This window comes from Cetorhinus maximus, chromosome 14, assembly GCF_964194155.1.
Source record: "Cetorhinus maximus chromosome 14, sCetMax3.hap1.1, whole genome shotgun sequence".
Classification (NCBI taxonomy): domain Eukaryota; kingdom Metazoa; phylum Chordata; class Chondrichthyes; order Lamniformes; family Cetorhinidae; genus Cetorhinus; species Cetorhinus maximus.
The window spans coordinates 91,244,011-91,269,646 of record NC_135892.1 but is presented as its reverse complement, the minus strand read 5'-3'; the positions used below and the strand labels follow the sequence as shown (position 1 = coordinate 91,269,646).

The 25,636-nt window shown below is 41.2% G+C and overlaps 1 protein-coding gene across 1 annotated transcript in view; it reads right to left on the bottom strand.

Annotated features, from left to right (window-relative positions):
• Positions 1-3,092: 3,092 nt before the first annotated feature.
• Positions 3,093-25,636, bottom strand: part of ston1 (stonin 1) — a 122,150-nt gene continuing 99,606 nt past the window's right edge. Inside the window, exons 11-12 of the mRNA XM_078556367.1 lie at positions 16,851-16,940; positions 3,093-3,276 (exon numbers count right to left, since the gene is read on the bottom strand). Of these exons, the coding sequence (XP_078412493.1) occupies positions 3,169-3,276; positions 16,851-16,940 (198 nt within the window). The 3' untranslated portion in view covers positions 3,093-3,168. The remainder of the gene's footprint in view (positions 3,277-16,850; positions 16,941-25,636) is intronic.

The window sequence follows — 25,636 nt, the reverse complement described above, 5'->3', positions numbered from 1 at the left end:
GACATCGTCGCGCGCCCGCCCACCGAAATATCGCGATGGCACACGGTGACATCGGGATGTGCGCCCAACGTCACCGCGCGTCATTTTACACGTCGGCATGCAGGTCTCACCCCCCGCACGCCGACAGAAAAATTCTGCCCATGAGCACGAAATGATCAGTGAAACTATCCTGGCATGGGTCACTAATTTCAGGAGAATAAAGGAACAGGAAAAAATGCAGAAGATGGTAAATAAAAGTGTCTTTTGGTAGGAAGTTGAGTCAGTGACAGGTGGAGTTTCACAAGAACCTGTTTTGAAGCCTCTGCTTTTTATACTATTCCCAATTAATTTGGCAGAAGGTATGCTTAACTAATAGCACAATCTATCTGGCCTCATGATTAAAGCATAAGACAATTGATAAAATTCAAAAGAATCAGAACAAATTAAATGGATGAGCAAAGGATTTTCTGTATTTTTTATTGCAATTGTTTACTTTCAGTGCATTACTTCCAAAATGGTGATGGCACAAGATTTTTTGGGGTTGAAGGACAATGCTTATCAGTATATCAAACAGAAGGGAACCAATGATAGGACCTATTTTACAAATGGTCATGAGGAATTTTGATTTTGAGTTAAGCTCAACTCCACAAAAAATACCAAAATGAGATATTAAATGTTCATAGAGGAGAGACCGCAAAACTGATTTGTTTTCCAACCAGAGCCATTAATTAAATCAAAAGTGTAAGGACAGAGGAAACCTAGCAGAATGGATGAGTGCCTGCTGGAAAAAAATAGAAAAGGAAAATGTAGATACATCAGCACTCGTGTGAGCCTACTATCAATGAATTTCATCAAATACTCAGTGCATTTTGCTGTCATTGATTGCAAGGCTATTTTAATCCTGTGCAATTTATACAGCATTCAATTAGTGGTTTAGGGAAAAGTGAATGGAATGATTCTAGAACTTTGGCTCATCAAATTCACTAGAAGGGGAATAAAGGAAATGATCGATCTAACTTTAACTTAAATTGACCAAAGAACGAAAACACAATATTAACAAATCTCATCCAAGACTAAAAGAATAGGAGAAAGGTCTTCCTCAATGTACTAGATACGTGGAATTAACTACCTTCAGAATCAGATTTGAATTTTAAAAAGCTACAAGGTTATCTGGTTAATAAGAGAATTGAACTTTAGATATAGATTATCAACTGTACAGAACATGATGGCTCCAACACGGCTGGCTGTAACGTTAGATTGATTCACTGATGTTTCACAAGATTATTGAGCAGGTTAGTGACAAATTTCAGAACATTTTCTTCTTGGAGGTTTTACCCATGGTTAATCATCTCCTTCAGGAGATGGATTAAATTGGATCAAGTCTAAAGCTGTGCAACTGATACATGGTCTGAAAGAATTGGATCAACTTAAATGAGCCAAACAATCCTTTCTCAGTCAATACTTGTGTTCAAGATGTTATGCTGTCTTGGGTTGTATTTTAACCTAGATCTTGGCAATGGAGACAAGCCACTCCACCACCCAGCACATTTGTTCTTAACACAAAATTAAGCAAAGGGTTAAGAAATATAATAGCACAACATAAAGAAATGTTCATACATAAGTTTAGCCAGAGGATTTTCTGTTTTTATTCTGTTCATTACAATGAACAATTACATTTGAAAACATTGCTCACTAAAATGGGACAAAAAAGTATAATACATCTTCCTTTGAGTTTCTCTTCAAAGGTGATTTACAAATTCTCAACTAATAGAGCAAAACCAAAATAATGATAACATTAATATTTGAGAATTTGGAAAAATGACAGACAATGGAGTACAGTATACAATCAATGTGCATCTTAACTCTAAATGACATTTCAAATCTTTAATCCTGGTACTGTTTTTTAAAATTTTTTTCTGAAAAAAGGAAAGATGAAAATGTATTCTAAGCAATTTATGACCCACATATCTCCCAGCATTCTGAAGCAACAATGTGAGTGCTATGGAGTGATTGGAGTGAGTATGGGGTTATACCCATGATCCACCATATCCGCCACATCATCATGGAAATGCTTAGAAGAGGCTACATGTTTCCCCAAATAAAAATGAAAAAGTAAAGGGACAACAGACACTGATTGTTAGCTTTTTTCTTCTCTGCAGCCATCTCAGCTGTCGACTCGTATGTCTTGCTGGCTGTAGAACTCAGAGAGGCTAGAGGGTGGATTGGAGTGGACAAAAGGAAATAGCTAATTTGAAAAAGGAGGGGCTGTACCCTTAGAAATATCAAACATATACAGACCCTCAAAATTCTAAACAAATTCTAAATGAAATATCTGCAAAATTGCATTACATTTGAAGGTTTCAATAGATATTTCATATATTTAATTTGAAAACCTACTTAATAGGTTGTGGATTTTATGCTAAAAGTGTTTCATATGGCAAAATTGATCAGTTTTAGATTTATAGTGAAAAAAATATATTTTCTGAGTGGTTGTATGTTGTACAAAGGACAGTAGATCTATCCTAATGGGAACATCCTGATAGTAAAACCTTGCTATTTATCGCATTAAGTAAACATGCCAAATATATGGGGAACAGAGCTCCCATACAAATGTTCCCTTTAAGCATTTGCTCTCCATTATTAGATTACCAATTTATTGGGTACATTCAGTATTTAAGGTTACATTAAATACTGCTCATTTGGTTAAAATAGGCCATTAAGGGTTTACTCAAGAGTTTTCCTCCCAATTTAGATCAAACTTTTACACAGTAGGCAACATCTCTTCACTTGTGTTTGTATCTTGTACACCTTTTCATATTACTTCCTCACAAGATACATTTTGCATAATAATTTTATTTTCAAGATTCAGATAAATGTTCCTGTAACACAAATTATATTTACCATTTAATTAGTCTCTTTTCTCAACATTCAAGCGTGCTTTTTTATTTTAAGTATCATTATTAGCCAGTTAAACAACTTCTGTTTTGAAAGAACTTGCATCATAACAGGTCCTGATCAATTTTACCACAAGTATGTAAAATGTCAATGAAAACAAGGGGCAACTTGTACCAACATTTTTCACAAATTAGTTCATGGGCACGGCAGTGATAAACCACCGATCCATACAAATCATTTGAAAAGGTCTCCCATAATGGATTAGGCAACTTGTTTATTTGAACGTTTTCGCTTCTACCATTCTGCGTCCCCGACAGCTTTAGAGAACACATAATCCCTCCCATTGAAGGTCATTATTCCATCTTTAAGATAGAATTTCCACTTGTTTTTACTCCTGTGAATCTAATGCATAAAAGAAAACACACAATAATGCAGTCAGTCAAACACAGTATACAATAGTCAGCAATAGTGACAATAATCACTCCCATAAAATTGTCTTTCAAAAAGGTAAACAAAGTTATAATGCCAAATTCATACAATTCATTGGAGTATCAGCTTTATTTTATAATAGGAATAATGTAATGAATAGAAAGAAAGAAATGCCTGAGAATAAACAAAAGACATCTGAAAGTATTCAGAATCTTCATCAAAAATCTGAAATAAAAAATAAGGAATAGACCTTTTGGAAAAACCCAGTGTTCTGACAAAGGATTAACAACTGAGCAACTTGTAATGCAATGAAAGTGAGTAAGGAAGAACAAACTTACATTTATGCATAACTCTTCATGCCTTCATGATGTATCAAAATGTATCAGCCAATGAATTTTGTTGGAAGTCATCACTATTGTTTTGGTGGCTAATGTAGCAGCTAATTAATGCATAACAGTGTCTCCCAAACAGCAAACACAATAAATGGCCAGTTATTCTGATTTAGAGGTGGTCATTGTGGGATGAACATTGGCAATTCCAGGAAAATTCCCTGATCATCTTCCGAGAAGTGCCTGGGCAGTTTTTACATCTATCTGAGCAGGCAAATGAGGCCTTGGGTTTAATATCTCATTAACAACTCAATTTCTATCAATGCAACATTGATGTCAGCATAGATAATGCATTCAAGTACTGGGAGGTGCTCGAAATCAGTACCTCCTGACTCAGACAAGAGCTACCACTGACCAAAGTGGTGGGATTCATTCTAAGTGTTTCTATCCTATGCCATTTTTATGTGCTTTAAAAAGCAAGGTAATTACGGTGTGCTCTCCATTCAAGGATAGCAAGAGCACAGGGAACACTAAAAACTACACTGCTAGCTGTACATTATATGACCAGTCTTTCCAGTCAAGAGAGGCAGTTTTACCTTCAAACAGAACCAAAGAAATTTGCAGTACAGAAGGAGGCCATTTGGTCCATCACATCTGTACTGATTGTAAAAGTGCCATTTGGCCTAGCCCACTTTCCTGCTCTTGGTTCGTAGCCTTGCTGGTTGCGGCACTTCACCTGCATATTGAAGTACCTTTTAAATGCGATGGAGGTTTCTGCCTCTACCACCCTTTCAGACAGTGAGTTCCAGATCCCACCACCCTTGGTGGAAAATAATTTTCAACTCCCTTCTAATCTTTCTACAAATGAGTTTAAAACCAATGCCCTCTGGTTCAGCGTAGCAGATTCATATTTCTGCAGAAGCTTTTAATAAAATAGCTCTTTCCTCTCCACCTCTTTAGTTTTTCCTTCCTCCAGTCCCTCTCAGCTCACTATTATCTTCCTCTCTTCCTCCCTTCCCAGCTCACTATCTCCTGCCAACCTTTCGGGAGTGGCAGCAATGTTGCAGGGGAGACTTCATCAGAGGTCCTGCAGGTTTAATTTTTCTCCATGGAAAAACAATAGCATGATTTTACTTTTGGAACCAGTTTGAACAGAATGAAGTTACCGCTGTGTTACTTGAGAGAAAGGAAAACAACTGAAGGAGGCACTAAGCGAAGTCACACTGACCAAGAAGATGGTCAACACAGCCTGTGTTTAAAAAGGAGATAAGCTGTGACACAGAAAAAAAGATCAAAAATGCATTACACATCTAAGAAAAAATTCCAATTGTATTGAAAACTTTCCACTGGCTGGTATTGGAGGATTTCTATTTGAATAAGCAGATTTATTTAGCTGTAACTATAAATAACTCCCATTTTGGCAGTGCTTTTGTTAATATGGGCAGAATTCCTGACTCTTAAAAAATAAACGACATTTATAAAGCGAAAACATGTGGAGCAGGAAACACTGCTAGTTACGGTGGGGTAGTGGGTAATGATTTTGTTTAGTAGATGTTTATTAATGGATGTGTAATTAAAAATTAAATTTAAAATTTCTGCATTTTTCAGTGAATTGACACAATAAATCTACGCAAATGCTCTTCCAGATTTCATCTTTTAGGGCTGCGCATAAAATAATTTTAAAATTTAGGTCTGAAGCTTATTGTTGTGAATTTTGAGGTTGAGGAAGTGCCCTAGCTTATCTTTATTTTTAGATATTATGATAAAGTGATAAGCAATCAGAATAACAATGTACTGTCAAAATATACAGAATCTCTTTAGACTGACATATTAAAAGCCCCAGAATGAATAGTTTAGAAGCATATTCTGCAAAGGTCCAATACATTTCTATCTGATATGCAAGAAATATCTGTAGCTCTTCACATTGGTGGGAACAGGGAATGGACAGCAATTATTCACAATGCTTTCATGAGGAAGTACCAAGGAAAGTCAGACTGGACAAGAAACAAACTGTCTTTCTGGAAAGCAAAGAGATGGGCAACAAGTGTTTGGTAATGCTGCACATGTTGGGCAATCATCTAAAGGGTATAATAACTAACTAATTGGATGAACTGAGGACAAAGGGGCCTCTGTCGTTAGCGTGTATGGAAGGAGAGTGGGCTAATGCAAAGGTTCAGAAAAATCTCAGTTGAAGAAAATGGAGGATTTGACAGGTTGCAGTTCAAAGTGTCTTATCTGCTCTGATGCCTCCAGAGAAATTGTATAAAGATCTTTCAATCCACCAGCCTCCACATTCAATGGATCATACTCCATCATTTCCATCGCTTCAGCATGATACCACCATTTAACGCATCTACTCACGCATCCCACCCCCACACTATTGGACCATTTCAAGGGCAATTGGAAATGAGGAATGGAGTCAATGAAATTCTCCAGATAGCAACCATTGTATGTTCCACATGCCTTACAAAAAGATAAGCAGCTGGAAAACATGAATTATCTTTTATACATATCTTTTCAACGTAATATGAAGTGAAGCAATTGAAGACAAGGTCAAATTCAGCTAAATAGAGTACTGTGCTAGTAGACAGGGTCTGCTCACAGTGCCATTCAAGGAAGAGGCCCAGAGGCGATATAGGTAAGAGATGGAGTTGCAGAGAGATTGGATATCCCGTGGCGAAGAGGAAAGAATTATGACAAGAGAGCCTGAAACTAACAGGGGGCTTCAGAAGGTTCATGGCATAGATAGAGGCTGAATATCAAGAGTGTATGGAGTCAAGATGGAGACCAGTTTAGTAATAAAGGGGCAAACAATAATACAAAAGCAAAATACTGCAATTGCTGGAAATCTGAAATAAGAACAAAAAAAGCTGGAATAACTCAGCAGTACAGGCAGCCTGATGAAAGGTCATCGACCTAAAACCTTAATTCTGTTTCTCTCCACAGATGCTACTTGACCTGTTGTTTTTTCCAAGCATTTTTTTGCTCTTATTTTAGGAGCAAACAATGTCTGTTGGGAAGGTAGAAATAAGCAATGTATAGCTAATGCACCATAAGATAGGAAGCAGGGGAAGAAAATTTTGGAATTGAGATCGCTGACAGTCTGGGAAATTGTGATTTGTGTTCATGGGAGAGGTAGATTCAAAGGAAGATAGAAAGAGGAATCAAATAATTGTACCAGCCTCAACCAATCAAGATACTCAAATCATAAAACAGCATCATATGCTTGACAACAGTTTGGTGACAAAACTGGGGCTGGAATTTAGAGAATAGAGGGCTAAAAATTTGAGGGAAATAAATTAAATGATTAAGAGGAAGAGGGAAACTCAGATGACCAAGATCAAAGAAAGAATTCCTAACAATAAGTCTGGAGAAGGGCAAAGGTCAATGTGGGAAATTCAGGAGGCTAAGGAAGACAGAAGTGAGAAGAGGAGCTTCAAAGGGAGAGCTAACAGATTCCAGAGTATTATCCAAAGAGCAGAGTGTACTTCTGCTATTCTGATTAATACTCATACCTCAGCCATCGTTATTTGGTTATTTTATTTATTTTGCTGTTTGTGGAGCTTTGCTGTGCACAAATTAGGAGTCATGTTTACCTACATATAGAGTGACAAATATAATTAATTACCTATGTAGCACTTTGAGGTGGTGTGGAAATATGAAATGCACTACTTAATGTAAGTTTTCAGTCTCTTTATCCTTTTGTAAAGGATAGATCATTTTTTCCTATATTATTGTGGGATACTTTAAAGCAGACTTGTAGGGGGCTGTGTTGTGTGTGTATGTTTGCATGTGCATGTGTGTGTGTCTGTCTCTAATTTAATTAAACCACAGACAGTCAGACTGCAAGGTTTAAATCATCAAAAGGGATTAGGTGTAAAACAGGCATTTGAAACGGAGATGGATAAGCTAGGATGAAGTCTTAGCAGATATAATGTGAATGGAATTTGCATTTTTAGATAAGTTGAGAGGTTGTTTGATTTTCAAAGGGACATGATAAGATGTTTACAGCTGGCAGGATAAATAAGGCAAAGTTATTAAGTTTATTTTTCCTGAAAGTGCTGGCCATAATGGCAACATGAAAAATTTTTATATTCTGGGAAAAGTAGCTTCCAAAGAAAGGCTGAAACAATGGGATTTACAAATCAAAGGGGAGGAAATATATTTAAAGATAGATGGAAAGTTGTAAGAGATGTGGCTGTTTGAGATCTTGGAAGGCGCACTATGTGAAACAGACGTATGGAAAAGCATCTAGCCACCCTTGAAAAGTGTGCTGTTTCAGTAGTCAAGGTTTTGTTAAAAGCCTTTGGAATTCCATTGTTGAGTGAGAGGGAGAAAGAAGCTGTGAAATATCTTCCTTACAGCAACAGTGGGTGCTTGTGCTGGGTGTTTTATGATTAAGAATCTATTTGGAGTGCTGCCTGAAAGGGGTGTGTAATTGGGAATTTAGTTAAGTAGAAATCTTGTGAGAACTGTTATAAAACTAAACGTAACTGTGTAACGGTAATCTTGTGTGTTTAAGTTTACTTTCCTTGTGTTAATAAATGTTTTAATTTTATCTTTAAAATCTCTAAAAGTGGTAGTGGATTCTTTACTTCTAACTTCAGTGCACAAACCTTCTCATAATAAATACAAATTGCAAAATCGTGGTGATAGCCTGGCCAAGTTTCCCTCTGGGATTTGGTCAGCCTGGCAAATGCCATCTGCCATATCATAACACTTTGATCCCTCTTTCATCAATTCTACTTCCAGCTACCTTTCACCTGGTTCTTTTCATATAGCATCTGCTCATTTCCCTGTTTCCAGAGCATCATCCAGAGTTCCAAACACTCCTATGCAAAACAGCAGTTTACAAATACTTCCTCCAATGCAGTAAACTGTAGGCAGTGTTCATAGTATAGTCTTCTTGATGTTGGGTGGACTAAACATAGATCGGGCGACTGTTCCCCCAAACATTTCCAATCTGTCTGCAAGCCCAATCCTGACTTCCCAGTGGCTCTGCCTGCCATTCACAAACTGCTCCAGTCCAGCTGAACACAATCTCCAGAAACTATAGGCGGAATGGCCCCAGGTTTGCACTAAGTACGATAGCAGACAGGAAAAAGAATATTTTACCTGTCGGCCGCAATGGTGGCTTCTCACAATGAATCATACCAAACCCGACGTATTAATTATGCATTCCCAGGAAACACGCCGTTTCCATGGCGGGCAGGCTCCGATTCACCCGCCAGCTCGCTGCTTTATCACACTGGGTGCCACACCTAAAGTACAGCCGCATGCACACCTCTCAGTGCTTCCAGCCCAGGGCTGCTGCTGATAAGACATGGCCCCGAAAGGCAAGACGACTGTAGCCCCGGGTTTAGTGATGCAACCCTCGAGCGCTTTTTGGGCGCTGCGCTGACCATCCATGATGTCCTCTACCCCAACTCTGGCCGCAGGAAGGGCAGCAACATTACCACTCCGGCTTGGTAGGTGATGGCAGAAATGATCAGCGCCAATGCTGCACAGAAGAGTTTGGCCACCCAACACAGATAGAGGGTGAATGATCTCATCCATGCCACCAAGGTAAGGCAACCATCACATTACTCTAAACTCACATACTCAAGCCCATCACAACTTCACTGGCATCTCACTCACTGCCAGCTCAAGGGACATCACCACTCTCTCTTTCTCACACACCCTCACATCTCCATCTGGCCTCATCTGCTCTGGAGACTGCCTCCTCAGCTCTCACCATCTTGACGCCACTTGCGCAGATCAACTTGTGCTCCCACACAAACCCTGGGATGCCCCGCTTCCTCAGTGCAGCCCTAACCCTGCCTCCTCTTCCCGTGCCTAAGGCCACTTCTCCCCCTTCCCCAAGCAAGCCCTAGCCCTGCAGTATTGTGGCCGGTCTGTTAGGTAGAGACTTGCCCCTGAGTCCCCCTAAAAGTGCTGTGGTGCTGTCTGCGAAGGCTGGCGCTGATGACTGCGAGTGCTGCCCGAACAAGGCAGGCAAACAAACCTCAAAGTCCCGAGTGAAGTGCAGTTCGCCAGGTGCGCTTCACTTTTGTGCAGTAGTGAGACACGTCGGCATGCAATCACACCGACGTGGATAGACAATCCAGCGTGGGGGAGAGTGTCCAGCGGGCTAACCTTATAATGATATGCAGATGTATTACAATGAGGTTCCCAACGTCTGATAGTGAAAAACGCGGCCAACCATTGACGGGCTGAGCGGACGATCGCAAATCAATCATGAAATCAATTATTGGCCTTCTCACCATATTGTCTGCTCACGCCACCGAGCATGCCCAACGCCAGTGGGCACAGACGATTCCGCCCGTTATCTCAAGTTTCTCCTTTGCAATCTACAGCTCTGTGATCTGAACACTGGCATCAGCAATTGTAGGCATCAGCTGTTTCTCTCATTTTCCAGTTGGTTTCTCCTATCTTTCATAATTTCCTTGCATGTAGGAGCTATATCTGGTTTTCCTGATAACGCCTTTTCCTTGACTGAGATAATCTTTTTACATCACCCAGTTCTTTTTCACCTCTCTCCAGCTCTTTTTAATGGGAACCCATTAACCCAGTTTTCTTATACTTTGACCTTTTTGTTCATTGTTCTCCTTTTTCACTTGGTTTACTCTTTTGAAGGCGCTCACTTATCTTCCAGTTCTGATGAATGATTAATATGTCGTCTCCACAATCACAGTTTATTCTTTTTCATCTTTAGTTGCGCTACTTAAAGTTTTGACTTTGTGTTGTGTAATGCTTAACTGGAAGATTCAGGTGAGATTAGTAGAACATTGTCAGGAACAACCCTGGGAAATTGGAATATTTCCCTCAAATAACAACAGTATCTATTAAACAATAGGAGGTCCTGAGAGCGGAATTAGAGTCAGAGTCATAGACAAAGAGTTATACAGCACAGAAACAAGCCCTTCGGCCCATCGTGTCCGTGCCGACCATCAAGTACCTATCTATTCTAATCCCATTTTCCAGCACTTGGCCTGTAGCCCTGTATGCTATGGCATTTCAAGTGCTCATCTAAATAATTCTTAAATGTTGTGGGAGTTCCTGCCTCTACCACCTCCACCCCCCCCCCCCCCCCCCCCCCCCCCCGCCCACCCAGGCAGTGCAGGCAGTGTGTTACAGATTCCAACCACCCTCTGGGTGAAAAAAATTTTTCCTCAAATCTCCCCTAAACTTCCTGCCCCTTACCTTAAATCTATGCCCCCTGGCTATTGACATCTCCACTAAGGGGGAAAGTTTCTTCCTATCTATGCCCCTTATAATTTTGTATACCTCTATCAGGTACCCCCCTCAGCCTTCTCTACTCTAAGGAAAACAACCCTAGCCTATCCAGTCTCTTTTCATAGCTGAAACTCTCCAGCCCAGGCAACATCCTGGTGAATCTCCTCTGCACCCTCTCCAGTGCAATCACATCCTTCCTATAGTGTGGCGGCCAGAACTGCACACAGTACTCCAGCTGTGGCCTAACTAGCATTTTATACAGCTCCAACATAACCTCCCTGCTCTTATATTCTATGCCTCGGCTAATAAAGGCAAGTATCCCATATGCCTTCTTAACCATCCTCTCTACCTGTGCTGCTGCCTTCAGGGATCTATGGGCATGTAAACCAAGGTCCCTCTGATCCTCTGTACTTCCTAGGGTCCTACCATTCATTGTGTATTCCCTTGCTGTGTTAGTCCTCCTAAAATGCATCACCTCACGCTTCTCAGGATTAAATTCTAATTGCCACTGCTCTGCCCATCTTACCAGCCCATCTATATCGTCCTGTAATCTAAGGCTTTCCCCTCATTATTTACGGCACCACCAATTTTTGTGTCATCTGCGAACTTACTGATCATACCTCCTATATTCACATCTAAATCATTAACGTACAAACAGCAAGGGTCCCAGCACCAATCCCCGCAGTATGCCACTCATCACAGGCTTCCAATCGCAAAAATAGCCTTTGACCATCACCCTCTACCTCCTGCCACTAAGCCAATTATGGATCCAATTTGCCAAATTGCTTGGGTCCCATGGGCTCTTACCTTCTTGAGCATTCTCCCATGCGGGACCTTGTCAAAAGCCTTACTGAAGTCCATGCAGAGTACAACAACCGAATTAGTCTCATCTATACAACTAGTCACCTCCTCGAAAAATTCAATCAAATTTGTTAAGCATGATCTCCCCCTGAAAAAGACATGTTGGATATCCCTGATTAATCCCTGTCTCTCCAAGTGGAGATTAATCCTGTCCCTCTGAATTTTTTCCAAAAGTTTCCCTACCACTGATGTTAGACTCACTGGCCTGTAATTACCTGGCTTATCCCTACTACCCTTCTTGAATAATGGTACCACATTCGCTGTCCTCCAGTCCTCTGGCACCTCTCCTGTGGCCAGACAGGATTTGAAAATTAGTGTCAGAGCCCCTGCAATCTCCTCTCTTGCCTCACATAGCAGCCTGGGATGCATCTCATCTGGGCCTTGGGATTTATCCCACTTTTAAGCCCGCTAACACCGCTAATACCTCCTCCCTTTCAATGCTAATTTGTTCAAGTATATCACAGTCCCCCTCCCTGGTTTCTACACCTACATCGTCCTTCTCCATAGTGAAAACAGATGAAAAGTAATCATTTAAAACCTCACCTGCATCCTCTGGCTCCACGCACAGGTTGTCACTTTGGTCCCTAATGGGCCCTACGCTTTCCCTGGTTATCTCTTGCCCTTAATATATTGATAAAATGCCTTGGGATTTTCCTTTAAAAGCCAATGCTTTTTCATGCACCCTCTTCTCTCTCCTAATTACATTTTTTTAAGTACACCACTACACTTTCTATACTCCTCTAGGGCTTCCGCTGTTTTCAGCCCTCTGTATCTGCCATAAGCCTCCTTTTTTAAAAAAAAATATTCAGTCCTCTATATCCCTTGACATCGAGAGTTCCCTGGATTTACTGGTCTTACCCTTTACCTTTACGGAAACATGTTAGCCCTGAACTCTCATTATTTCCTTTTTGAATGACTCCCACTAGTCTGATGTAGACTTTCCTACAAGTAGCTGCTCCCAGTCCACTTTGGCCAGATCCTGTCTTATCATTGAAATCGGCCTTCCCCCAATTCAGGACCTTTGGAGAGAATTCTCTGTTCGGCGTTCGGGGGCGGACCCCACACGCCAACGCATAAAATGACGCGCGGTGATGTCGGGCATGCATCCTGACGTCACTGCACGTCATTCTGATCTTCCGTTCGGTGGGCGCACACCAGTGTCGGCTGCGCACCCGCTGAACTGTCAAAGGACTGTAAAGGCCATTAATAAACCAATTAAAAGTGTTAATAGGGCTGCCTGTCCAACCTTAAGGTTGGCGGGCAGCCGAAGAGCCCAAGTGGCCTTCGCATTTTTCATGAAACCTCATCCTTGGGCGGGATGAGGTCTCATGAAGGGTTTATTACATTAATAATACTTTTCGAACATTTCAAAACCATGTCCCAGCTGTCACATGAGGGGACGTGTAAATGAATTTTTTACCTTCTTTATTTAAAATTCTCATTACGAAATTAATCTCCCTGAGGCAGCTCCATGCATCAGGGAGATTTCTGCGCTCTTTTGCGCGCATGCTCGAAAGAGCGCAGGACCGGATTCTCCCTCCTCCCCCTGCCCGCACAGGTGGCGCTGAGCACTACTGGGTGCATGTCACGCTGGGTGGGCCTTAATTGGCCCGCCCTCATAAAATGGCGGTGCGCAGCCGATCGCGGGTAGCGATCGGCTCCACACCCACCTGTGCCCGCTCGCGACTGGCCCGCCCAACGGGGAAAAAATTCTTCCTATTTCTGGTCCATCTTTGTCCTTTTCCATAGCTACCTTAAATCTTACAGAGTTATGGTCACTATCCCCGAAATGCTCCTCCATTGACACTTCTACCACTTGCCTGGCTTCATTCCCTAAGATTAGGTCCAGTACTGCCCCTTCTCTTATAGGATTTTCTATATGCTGGCTCAAAAAGCTCTCCTGGATGCACTTTAAGAATTCTGCCCCCTCTAAGCCTTTCACACTAAGACTATCCCAGTTAATTTTGAGGAAGTTGAAATCCCCTACTATTATTACCCTAATATTTTTACACTTCTCTTAAATTTGCCTACATATCTGCTCCTCTATCTTCACTTTCTCCTCTATTCTTCCACTTTCTCAGAGAAAGCACATTGCCAGAGTGATCTAAGGTTATAAAATCAAGTTTTCTGAGCAAGTATAGAACAACATCATGACCCTTTTCCAACTTTTGAAATTAACTAATTAATAGAATTATATAAAGGAGCTACCCTTTCATGACAATTAAGTACTACAGTACCACAATCTCTGACCTCGAAGCAGAACTGGTGCAATGCACTTTGAAACATTACACCTTATGTGACAGGATGTTTCTTCCAACAATTGCAGATCAAGCATACCATCATCTTATGCCATGCTAATTCTTGTTGAAAAATCTACCATTACTTTGCATATCAACCAGAAGTTGGAAAGTCAACATGACCTTGACACTGTGAATCAAAATATCATCCTCCACATATCCACGGCAGAAAATTCTAGATCATATGGCCCCTTTATTAATTTATACAACTATTATATGCTTCCATAATACAAGTACTTGTGGTGCAGTGGTAATGTCCCTGCCTCTGAGCCAGAAGCTCTGGGTTGAAGTTCCACTCCAGAACTTGATGGCCAAGGAAGGTGTGTTCATAACGTGGCCAAACAGGTCGATTGTAAATCCTTCCAACATACACCAATAGGTAAAAACAAGAGAGATTCCTGGTCAGCCAATTGATAAGAAATTGAAGCCTCCACCATCAGTATCCATGGCACCAGGCTATAACATGCATGTAAAAGTGTATGTTGCCACAGCAACTCGGACTCCTCAGGCAGCTGGTTGACTCTGTAGGTTGGACAGCTGGTGTGGATTAGATTGGTGCCAACAGCACAAGGTTTGATCCCCATTTCGGCTGGGATGGATTCTGGACCTGCCTCCTTGACCTACCCATGGTGGAAATCATGGCGCTGTGGGTCAGTCCTGCCTTTGGGCAGAGAACCCAAGAAGAAGAATACAAGTACCATTCTAATGTCATCAATGCTGCTTTGAGTTCTAATCTGCTGATATGCCCATTGAACTATTTTATAGATCAACAGCCAAACTTCCCTCTCACTGAAAAATAAGAGAATTTCAAATTGCTTCTATGTAATTAATGACTTAACAAAAATCACAGAAATTCCAGTTTGCAAGTTAGAATTTATGAGAACAAGATTTTATTACTTACAAAGTGCAGACAAGTCTCTAATCAAGGAGATAATGAGAGAAATAGCTAGGGACTGTTGTTGCACTATCCATATACAATCAGTCAACTACCTTTGGTTTATTAGAATCTATGTTACATAGTAACAATAAATTCCATTCCTTTCATTGCTATTCATATTATCCAAAGCTTATGAAGTCGACAGATTTGCCACACCACTCGGCAGCAATTTCAAGACATAAACACATTATCTATTTTCAGAAAAGTAAGCTTAAAATTGATACACTCAAACACAAATTTCATACTTTACTTTGGAGCTGCATCAAACCCTCCACCTTGCTTCATTCTTCTGGGGTTTCAAGAGCCCTCTCAGGATCCACCTTTGCAACCACACATTTGATCACATCCCATAATTTCACACCTGCTAAGACCTATTTTAACTACAGGGGTGGTGGGGGAGGGGGGAGGAGATAAAGATCTTCAGTTGCCATTGGGGGAACGTGTCAAAATCAGCTTAAAATGGAGACAAAAAAGCAAAAGCAAAGTGGGACTTGTTCATTTTGAAACCTAGAATTTCAAGCATTTACAAAAAGCACACACTGACACAAAGAACACCAGCGGCACACACAACTTGGAACTGCCAATCTTTTCTACGCTCTTTTCTGCATGAACTGTAATCATTTTTCAATCTTATGAGGAGAGTTTTCTCCCCGTTGGAGGGTGGGGGGGAGGGTTGGACAGGAGCGGGCACAGGCTTGCGTGCAGCCGATCGCTGCCCACGAGCGGCTGGGCGTCGCCATTTTACGTGGGCGGGCCAATTAAGACCCACTCAGCGTGACATGCACCCGGAAGCACTGAGCCTGGGTCTGGGTCTGGGCCTGCGCTCTTTCATGCGCATGCACGCGAAAGAACGCAGAAATCTCTGAGGCACAGAGCCGCCTCAGGGAGATTAGTTTAAGTTCAAAAAAATATAATAATGGTAAAAAAAAAATTTAAGGCATGTTCCCTCATGTGAAACTGCCACATGAGCTGGGACATGTCTATTAATTTTATTAAAAATTTTTACAAGACTTTAAAAACCTTCATGAAACCTCATCCCGCCCGTGGATGAGGTTTCATGAAAATTGCGAAGGCCGCCTGTGCTCTTCGCCTGCCCGCCAACCTTAAGGTTCGACGGGCAACTCAGTTTATTGCTTTAATTGATAGTTAACTAGCCTTAATAGGCCTTTGACAGTTCAGCGGGCGCGCAGCCGACTCGGGTGCGTACCTGCCGAACTGAAAATCTGAATGACGCGCAGTGACATCGGGACACACGCCCAACATCACCGCACGTCATTTTAGGCCCCGGCAAGCGGGCTCCGCCCCTGCTCGCCAAGCCGAAGATTCTGCCCTATGTTTCTTAAATTCAATCAAGTAGGACAGACATCAGAACTTTTAAATGGGCATTAAAAGAATCACATGTATACTACAATTGTAGTTATAAACAGTATGTCACTTCAACTGAAAAAAATAAGCTCCAATCATACAATAATTTCATTTTATCTTTTACCGACGCTGCTTCATTTTCTAATATCCCCATTTTACACTCTCTTTTCCTGAGATGTATCTTGCGGGCATGTGGTGAGCCAAACATGCACCCTGCGTACAAGGTTCATCCATCCATCCACACAGTAGAAGGACAACCAGATATATATTTCCTTTCAATTTTATCGCTTGTCGTATGGGTAAGTATCTAGTTTCTTCTTCCACATTCCCTTGGGAAAATACTAGAATTGGGAATTTGTTAAAACCAAGCAACATGCCCTGTGGCCCATTCCTTCATGAAGCTGCACCTTTGTCTTTGAACCACTTGATCATTGATTACATTTAAAATAAAAATGCTCAGGCTTTGAAAGAAAAATGTATAAATGCATATTTACTTGAATGTAATAACACAAATGCACTTACCTTATCATATTGGCAAACAATTACATTTTCCGTATCAAACAGGTCAGGCACCTCCTGTTCACTTACATCATCTCCTGAATTCAAAGGGTCCTGTAAAACACATTGTATGCAGATTAATTTATCCTCCATTATTTACCAAAGATTAATGACATTAAAATTGAAAAACTTGAGTAAAGGGCCAAGGCCCATAGATCACAACCAAGGTTGAAAAGAGTAAAAATGAAAGGAGTTAGTATGCAGGTACAGGAAATGATTAGGAAGGCAAATGAAATGTTGGCATTTATTGCCAGAGGAATGGAATAAAGTAGGGAGGTTTTCCTGCAACTGGAATTCTGTGCGCAGTTTTGGTCTCCTCATTTGGAAAAAGATATAACTGCGTTAAAAATAGTTCAGAGAAGGTTCACTCGACTCATTCCTGGGATGAAGGGCATATCTAATGAAGAGAGATTGAACAGGCTGGAGGTATACTCATCAGTTTAGAAGAAGAGGTGATCTCATTGAAACATACAAGATCTGAGGGGGCTTGATAGGGTGGATACCAGGATAATGTTTCCTCTTGCAGGAGAGACTAGAACTATGGGACACCGTTTAGAATAAGCGGTTTCCCTTTTAAGACAGAGATGAGGAGAATTTTTTTCTCTCAAAGAGTCATTAGTATGTAGCATTATCTTCCCCAGGAAACAATAGAGGCTGGGTCCTTGAATTTTTTCAAAGCTGAGTTAGATTTTTGATAGACAAGAGAGTTAAGGGTTATGGAGGGCAGACAGGAAAGTGGAGTTCTGACCACAATCAGGTCTGCCATGATCTTACTGAACAGCGGAGCAGGCTTGAAGAACCGAATGGCCTACTTCTGCTCCTAAGTCCTAGGTTCCAATTAGTTGCATTAATATTGTGCCTTTCACATTCCATAATGCTTTACTGCTAATGAAATATTTACTAAATATGGTCACTGTTGTAATGTAGAAAAGAAAGGAAGAACAAGGTAAAACAGAAAGTGCCTGGGTATTACAAGGCTTTTAAGATACCAAAACAAACATCTAAACAATGCATAAAATATCATAAGCCAATATCAAAGCTTTTTATTCCACTCTACTAATCACATAATTCTACATTGGAAGTGGTCTAACCCAAGGACATCAACACAAACTTTCCTACAACAATTTATCAATCAGAAAGTTTGCTTGAGCCATGAAAAAGAATTCTCCAGATGATCCTGTCTAAATTTGGCGTGTTTCCCCAAAATGGGAACTTTCAAGAAGAAATACTACTCAATCTGATATTCAAACTCTAGCTTCTTAGTCAAGGGACCAACATTCCATTACTGTCACTAACAATACTCCTCCATTGTTCCTTTCAGCCTCTTCAATTTTTGCAATAGCTGCTATCACCAATAACTTTTATGCAACTAATAGCTTTAAAAGATACATAATCAGGAAGTTATGTGCAGAATAAATTTTAAGAAAATTATTGGTGGTGGGAGAATTTCAGTGGCTTTTAACAAAGATCAAAACCAACAGCTTTACTACAACCTTTTTTTATACTTGAGAAACATAACTGAATGATTAAGACATAGGGTAGACAACAAACAAGGGTGGAATACAGGCAAAACCTGAAGAAAAGATCAGTAAATGCCAAGCTTTGTTAAAAGCCTGAAGGGTGTAGGAGAAAGGAAAGCTTGAGAAAGGTATAGCATTCTACAATTTTGAAGCCCTGAGAATAACTTAGATTAGGAGTGTTTGATGAGTCTTGCTATCAAGATATTGATGATGCAGGAAGGCAGAAGATTTTGTGGGATAGGTTAACGATAGTTTAAGAGAAAGGAAAGAGGGAGGTTCAGAGCAATACAGGCTATACTAAATGTGAGTATAATAAAAACTTAGAATTTTACAAAGTAGATGTTGCATTGACAATATTTCATTGTTTTATGATGTTTCATCTGAGCCATGAAGTTAGATATCAGTAAGCCTCTTTAGCAATTTGTAAGTAAACTGGAAGGGCAAATACTTCAAAGGTCAGTGACACAAAAGAGGGTCAGATACCCGAGCTCTGGCCCACAAGATCATTAAAAGCATAACAATTTCAAGATTTAAATGAAGGTCACTCTCTTCAAGAAAGCTTTTGAAGGTACAGAGAACAAATTCTGTTTCCAGTGTAAGGAATGCAACATTAGGAACTGGAGAAGTAATGTTCTCCATACTCATGCCCTCGTTTGCTGCCCTGGAGAAGAATATGGACTAAATTTTACAGACCCCACACCCAACACGTTTTTGGTGGAGGGAGACACATAAAATATGACGGGTGGCTAGCCCATTGTCTTCTTGCCCAGCCCCAAATCGATCCCCATAATATGGTAGACGGTTGGACACCGAAATCAGCATCCAGCTAATTGACCCTAGTATTACGCTGCCCATGCCATAATGCAGTTGGCGCAGGTAAGCAGACCAGAGTGGGCAGGCCGTATCTTTTAACCCAGCTGGGTAAAAGGTGGGAAGGTGGTTATCTTCTCTTGGAGGGGGGGGTCTCCCCCACTGAGATAATACCTCCTCTCTTTATGCCTCCCTCTCTGGCCTTCAAACCCAGCCCCCCACTTCCTCACCCTTCCTTCCCACGGTCCCCAATCACTCTCCATCCAAAACCCCAGATTTACCTCACTCTAGGATCCATGCTGTTTTCATCTCAAGGTCTGCTTGCAGTCCCGGCAGCACCTACTACTCAATTCTGTCACTGCTGGGCGTGCAAGAGCTGGCAGCCAATCAAATTGACTGACAGCTCTCAAGGTCAGGATTTCCTTTGACCGAGGGGTGGAACTCTGATCCTCAGTTACTTAAGGTCGCCTGGAGCATATTATCGCTGCAGGGTGGCCGTTTTTTCTTTAAAAGAGTTGGTTGGTTTGGAACCTACTCTCCTTCCGGGGGTGGGGGGGAGAGGAGGAACAGTACGCCCCTACCCCCCCCCCCCACCCTGTAAAATCCAGCCCATGGTGCTGAGCCACCTTCTTGAACCACTATAGCAGTTTGTTGTGGCGGTTTGGTATAATTGATGTACAACTGCCGCATATATATCAGTGCTGTTCTAACTGTGACATAATTAAACCTCCAATTGTAATATAGAAGAACACAGGGAGAGCAAAAAAAAGGCAAAGCAGTTACAAGAGAAAATTGTTATGCCCATGGATGCAGAGAAAAGGAGCAAGGCATAACACAGCAAGAGAGCAAAGCCCAGACTCAGCCACAGACCCAAGAACAACAGCAAAGGTGATGCTGTGGTAAATCACAAATTCCTGCTAACTGCTGTCACGGGCAGGAACCTCTTGTTCCCATTGTTAATGGGATCAAGACTCCTAAAGAATTGCTCCAGGAAAAGCAGTTCATCCATCATTGTTGATGCCAAACATTCATATGTACTGTTAGATCAGTGGTTTGTTAATGAACTTATGAGGAAGTTTTCAAAGGTTATATCAAGGCAAACGGAGATACTTTTTCAGAGGTGGACACACCTAGTTCTGCTGTGTCCTGTATCAACTGTTGCTGAAGATGTCAGTCCTGAAGCAGGCTTTACATTTACTTAGATAAAAACAAAATACAAGATGCTGGAAATCTGAAACAAAAACAGAAAATGCTGGAAAGACTCAGCAAGTCTGGCAGCATTTATGGAGAGAGAAACAGAGTTAACGTTTCGAGTCCGTATAGGCCTGCTAGACCTGCTGAGTTTTTTCCAGCATTTTCTGTTTTTGTTTTACATTTACTTATATCATATCGGACCGTTGGTTTAGTGTACAGTAAGTCTGTCTCTTCAGATTCATTTCAGCAACAGATGAAACAGCCTCTTCTAGTTTTGGCCAAGAATTCCAAGCAAATCTGACAGAGAGTGTATTTTGTTTTGACTAATAGAGGTCCATGAAGGCACATGAAACAGTGTTTCAATCCTGAAGACTTGCATCTCATGAAGACAACAATATGTACTTTAGGGGGTAAAAAACATACAGCAACATATTCACTGGAGAGCTTTGCTCATGTAAAAAGAGCAGATTTGATCTAATGCTGACAAGCAATGCAATGATGTACAGAATATGCTTTGTATAAAGTACAAAGAAAAAATACTTGAGCAATGTTATAAGGAGAGAGGGATTTAGATTCCTGAGGCGTTGGGACCGGTTCTGGGGAAGATGGGGCCTGTACAAGCTGGACAGGTTGCACCCCAGCAGGTTCAGGGCCAACATCCTTGCAGGGCTATTTGCTGGTACTGTGGGGAGGGTTTAAACAAGAGTGGCAGGGGGATGGGAACATGAGTGGGGAGACACAAGAGAGGGAAACAAAGATAGAAATGAAAGAAAAAAGTAAAAAGCAAAAGTGAAAGGCAGAGGAAACAGGGCCTAGCAGCAAATAGGCCATAGTACAAAAAAAACCGTGTGTAAAAAGACAAGTCTAAAGGCACTGTATCTGAACGCACGGAGCATTCGCAATAAGGTAGACGAATTAACGGCGCAAATAGATGTCAATCAGCACGAAATGATTGCGGTTACAGAGACATGGCTGCAGGGTGATCAAGGCTGGAAACTAAATATCCAAGGGCATTTGATATTTAGGAAGGACAGGCAAAAAGGAAAAGGACATGGCATGGCATTGTTAGTTAAGGATGAAATCAGTGCAATAGTGAGAGGGGATATTGGCTCTGAAAATCTAGAAATAGAATCAATCTGGATGGAGCTAAGAAGTACCAAGGGACGGAAAACATTAGTGGGAGTTGTCTATAGACCTCCAAACAGTAATGGTAAGGTAGGGGACGGTATTAAACAGGAAGTTAGAGATGCATGCAACGAGGGTGTTACAGTAATCATGGGTGACTTTAATCTACATACAGATTGGGCAAACCAAATTAGCAATAATACTGTGGCGGATGAATTCCTGGAGTGTATACGAGATGGTTTTTCAGACCAGTACGTCAAAGAACCAACTAGGGAACAGGCTATCCTAGATTTGGTTTTGTGCAATGAGAAAGGGTTAATTAATAATCTTGTTGTGTAGGGCCCTTTAGGGAACAGTGGCCATAACATGATAAAATTCTTCCTTAGGTTAGAATGTGAAGTAGTCCAACCCAAAACTAGGGTCCTAAATCTAAACAAAGGAAACTATGAAGATATGAGGCTTGAGTTGGCTAAGATAGGTTGGGCAACTTCATTAAAAGGCATGATGTGGATAGACAATGGCGCATATTTAAGGAATGAATGTATGCATTGCAACAGTTATATATTCCTTTCTGGCACTAAAACACAACAGGAAAAGTGGCCCAACCATGGCTAACAAAAGAAATTAAGGATAGTATTAGATCCAAAGTGAAGTCATATAAAGTTGCTAGAAAAAGTTGCAAGTCTGAAGATTGGGAGCAGTTTAGAATCCAGCAAAGGGGGACCAAGAGATTTGATTAAGAGGGGGAAATAGAATATGAGAGTAAACTTGCAAGGAACATAAAAGAGAACTGTAAAGGCTTCTATAAGTATGTAAGAAGAAAAAGATTGGTGAAGACAAATGTAGGTCTCTTATAGTACAAAATGGGAGAATTTATAATAGAAAACAAGAAAGTGGCAGAACAATTAAACAACTACTTTAGTTCTGTCTTCACAGAGGAAGATACAAATAACTTCCCAGTAATACTAGGGAATCAAAAGTCTAGTGAGAAGGAGGGATTGAAAGAAATTAGTATTACTAAAAAAAAACAATGCTGGAGAAATTAATGGGACTGAAAGCCGAGAAATCCCCAGGGCCTGATAATCTACATCCCAGGCCATGGAAATAGTGGATGCTTTGGCTGTCATCTTCCAAAATTCTGTAGATTCTGGAACAGTCCCAGCAGATTGGAGGGTGGCAAATGTAACCCCACTATTTAAAAAAGGAGGGAGGGAAAAAACAGGGAATTACAGACCAGTTAGCCTAACATCAGTGGTAGGGAAAATGCTGAAGCCTATTAATAAGGATGTGATAACAGGACACTTAGAAAATATCAACGGGATTAGACAAAGTCAACATGGATTTATGAAAGGGGAATTTATGCTTGACAAACCTATTGGAATTTTTTTGAGGATGTAACTAGCAGGATAGATAAGAGAGAACCAGTGGATGTGCTGTATTTGGATTTTCAGAAAGCTTTTGATAAAAGTCCCAAATGTGTGTGCGCAAAATTAAAGCACATGGAATTGGGGGTAATATTTTGGCATGGGTTGAGAATTGGTTAGTAGACAGGAAACAGAGGGTAGGAATAAATGGATCTTTTTTGGAATGGCAGGTGGTGAGTAGTGGGGTACCGCAGGGATCAGTGCTTGGGCCCCAGCTATTCACAATATATATCAACAATTTGGATGAAACAACCAAATGTAACATTTCCAAGTTTGCTGACGACACAGAACCAGGTGGAAATGTGAGTGGTGAGGAGGATGTTAAGAGGCTTCAAGGCGATTTGAGTGAGTGAGTGGGAAAATACATGGCAGATGCAGTATAACGTGAATAAGTGTGAAGTTATCCACTTTGGCAGGAAAAACAGAATGGCAGAGTATTATTTAAATGGTGATAGGATGGGAAATGTTGATGTACAAAGGGACCCGGGTGTCCTTGTATACTAATCACTGAAAGCAAGCATGCAGGTGCAGCAAGCAGTTAGAAGGCAAATGGTATGTTGGCCTTCATTGCAAGAGGACTCGAGTACAGGAGCAAGGGTGTCTTATTGCAGCTATACAGAGCCTTGGTGAGACCACACCTGGAGTAGTGTGTCCAGTTTTGGTCTCCTTCCCTAAGAAAGGGCATACTTGCCATAGAGGGAGTGCAGCAAAGGTTCACCAGACTGATTCCTGGGATGGCAGGGGTGTCATATGAGGAAAGATTGGGCCAACTAGAACTGTATTCACTGGAGTTTAGAAGAATGAGAGGGGATCTCATTGAAACGTACAAAATTCTGACAGGGCTGGACAGGCTGGATGCAGGGATGATGTTTCCTCTAGCTGGGGGCTGTAGAACAAGGGGTCATAATCTCAGGGTACGAGGTAGGCCGTTTAGGACTGAGATGAGGAGAAACTTCTTCACTCAAAGGGTGGTGAACCTGTGGAATTCTCTCCACCAGAGGGCTGTGGAGGCCAAGTCACTGAATATATTTAAGGAAATAGATAGATTTCTAGGCCAGAATTTCCCTGTCGGCAATTTGGGGGCGGGGCCTGCTCGCCGACGGGAAAATGACGCGGAATGACGTCAGGAGGAACCTTCGATGTCATCCCGGTCCCTTTAAATTTTTAGAAAGGTGGGCAGACAGTGAAATCAGCTGTCCGCCCGCCGACCTGCCAATGGCCAATTAAGGCCATTGACAGGCTAATTAAGATCATTAAAGACCTGCCCGTCCAACCTTAAGGCTGTCGGGCAGGCCAGGAGCCCCAGCGGGCTTCTGATAATACATGGAAACTCATCCGCTGGCGGGATGAGGTTTCATGTCCGTTTTTAAAAAGTTTAATAAAGTTTATGTCGTTTTTATTAGCATGTCCCATCTCAAGTGACATTGTCATATGAGGGGGACATGTTAATAATATTTTTATTTTTCTATTTTTAAAGTTTTTCAGACTGTCACTGATCTCCCGGAGACAGCACTTCATCTCAGGGAGCGGTGCGCAAAAGAGCGCACTTTAACAGCTGGGGATTCCCTCGCTTCCTGTCGGGAAGGCCGCTGGGCGGGCCTTAATTGGCTCACCCACTCAAAATGGCGGCAGGCCCCGCTTCAGCGGCGGGGGTTGGCTGTCCGCACACCCACCAAGGGTAAAATTCTGCCCCTAGACTCTAAAGGCGCCCAGGGGTATGGGGAGAGAGTATGGGTATAGGAGTAAGGCGTTGAGGTAGAGGATCAGCCATGATCATACTGAATGGCAATGCAGGCTTGAAGGGCCAAATGACCTACTCCTGCTTCTATTTTCCATGTTTCTATAAAAATTATAAAGAATTTATATGAAAGATTCTTCTGATTCTCCTCTTGTTTCTCTAAATCACAAAACACTTTTTAATCCCTCCTTTGTTGAAATTATTTGTAGATCTTCTACTTAAACTCATTTTCCCCCAGGTCCTAGATGTAGCAATCTTACCTATCGCAATTCTGCCTCTTCCTCCAACTCCATCCATGCTTTCCCCTAGAACCTTCAGCTTTGTAATAAGAGCTTGACATCACTGTATTCCCGATTTACCTTGTCCTCTTTTATTCTTCACCAACCATCATGAAGAGATATTAGTGTGTATAATGTTATTGGAAACTATTTTTAAATTAGACACAGACACTACTACAAGTCCATGTGTCTGTCTATGCGTATCTTAATTGGATTAAAGCCAGCTAGTCTGGGTGCTTTGATGTATAGTAGTTGGAGATGTTAATTAGATAAACGTAAGGATAGAAGGTAGAGTACATTTGCATTTGTTGAATGGGTAAAATCTTGCACCTAGCTGGGAGACACCAAGCAATGTGTTTATATTACTATCATAACCTGTCATACAACTGTCATAACCTATATTTTCAATTGGTATGTTTGAGATGCAGCTTGAATTCAGAAATACGACCACTGCCTCAAGAGGTTTTTTATATAAAGCTAAATTAAACATTTATTAATTCAACAACACATTAAACACATACACATGCATACAAATTACTACCATAATAACTTTTAAACAAGTCCCCAAATTAATCACTCCCAGGTAAATCTTCACCATGGCAACAATAACCCATCGACTTTAAACAGACACCAGGCAAAGCACATTTGACCTTACGAATTC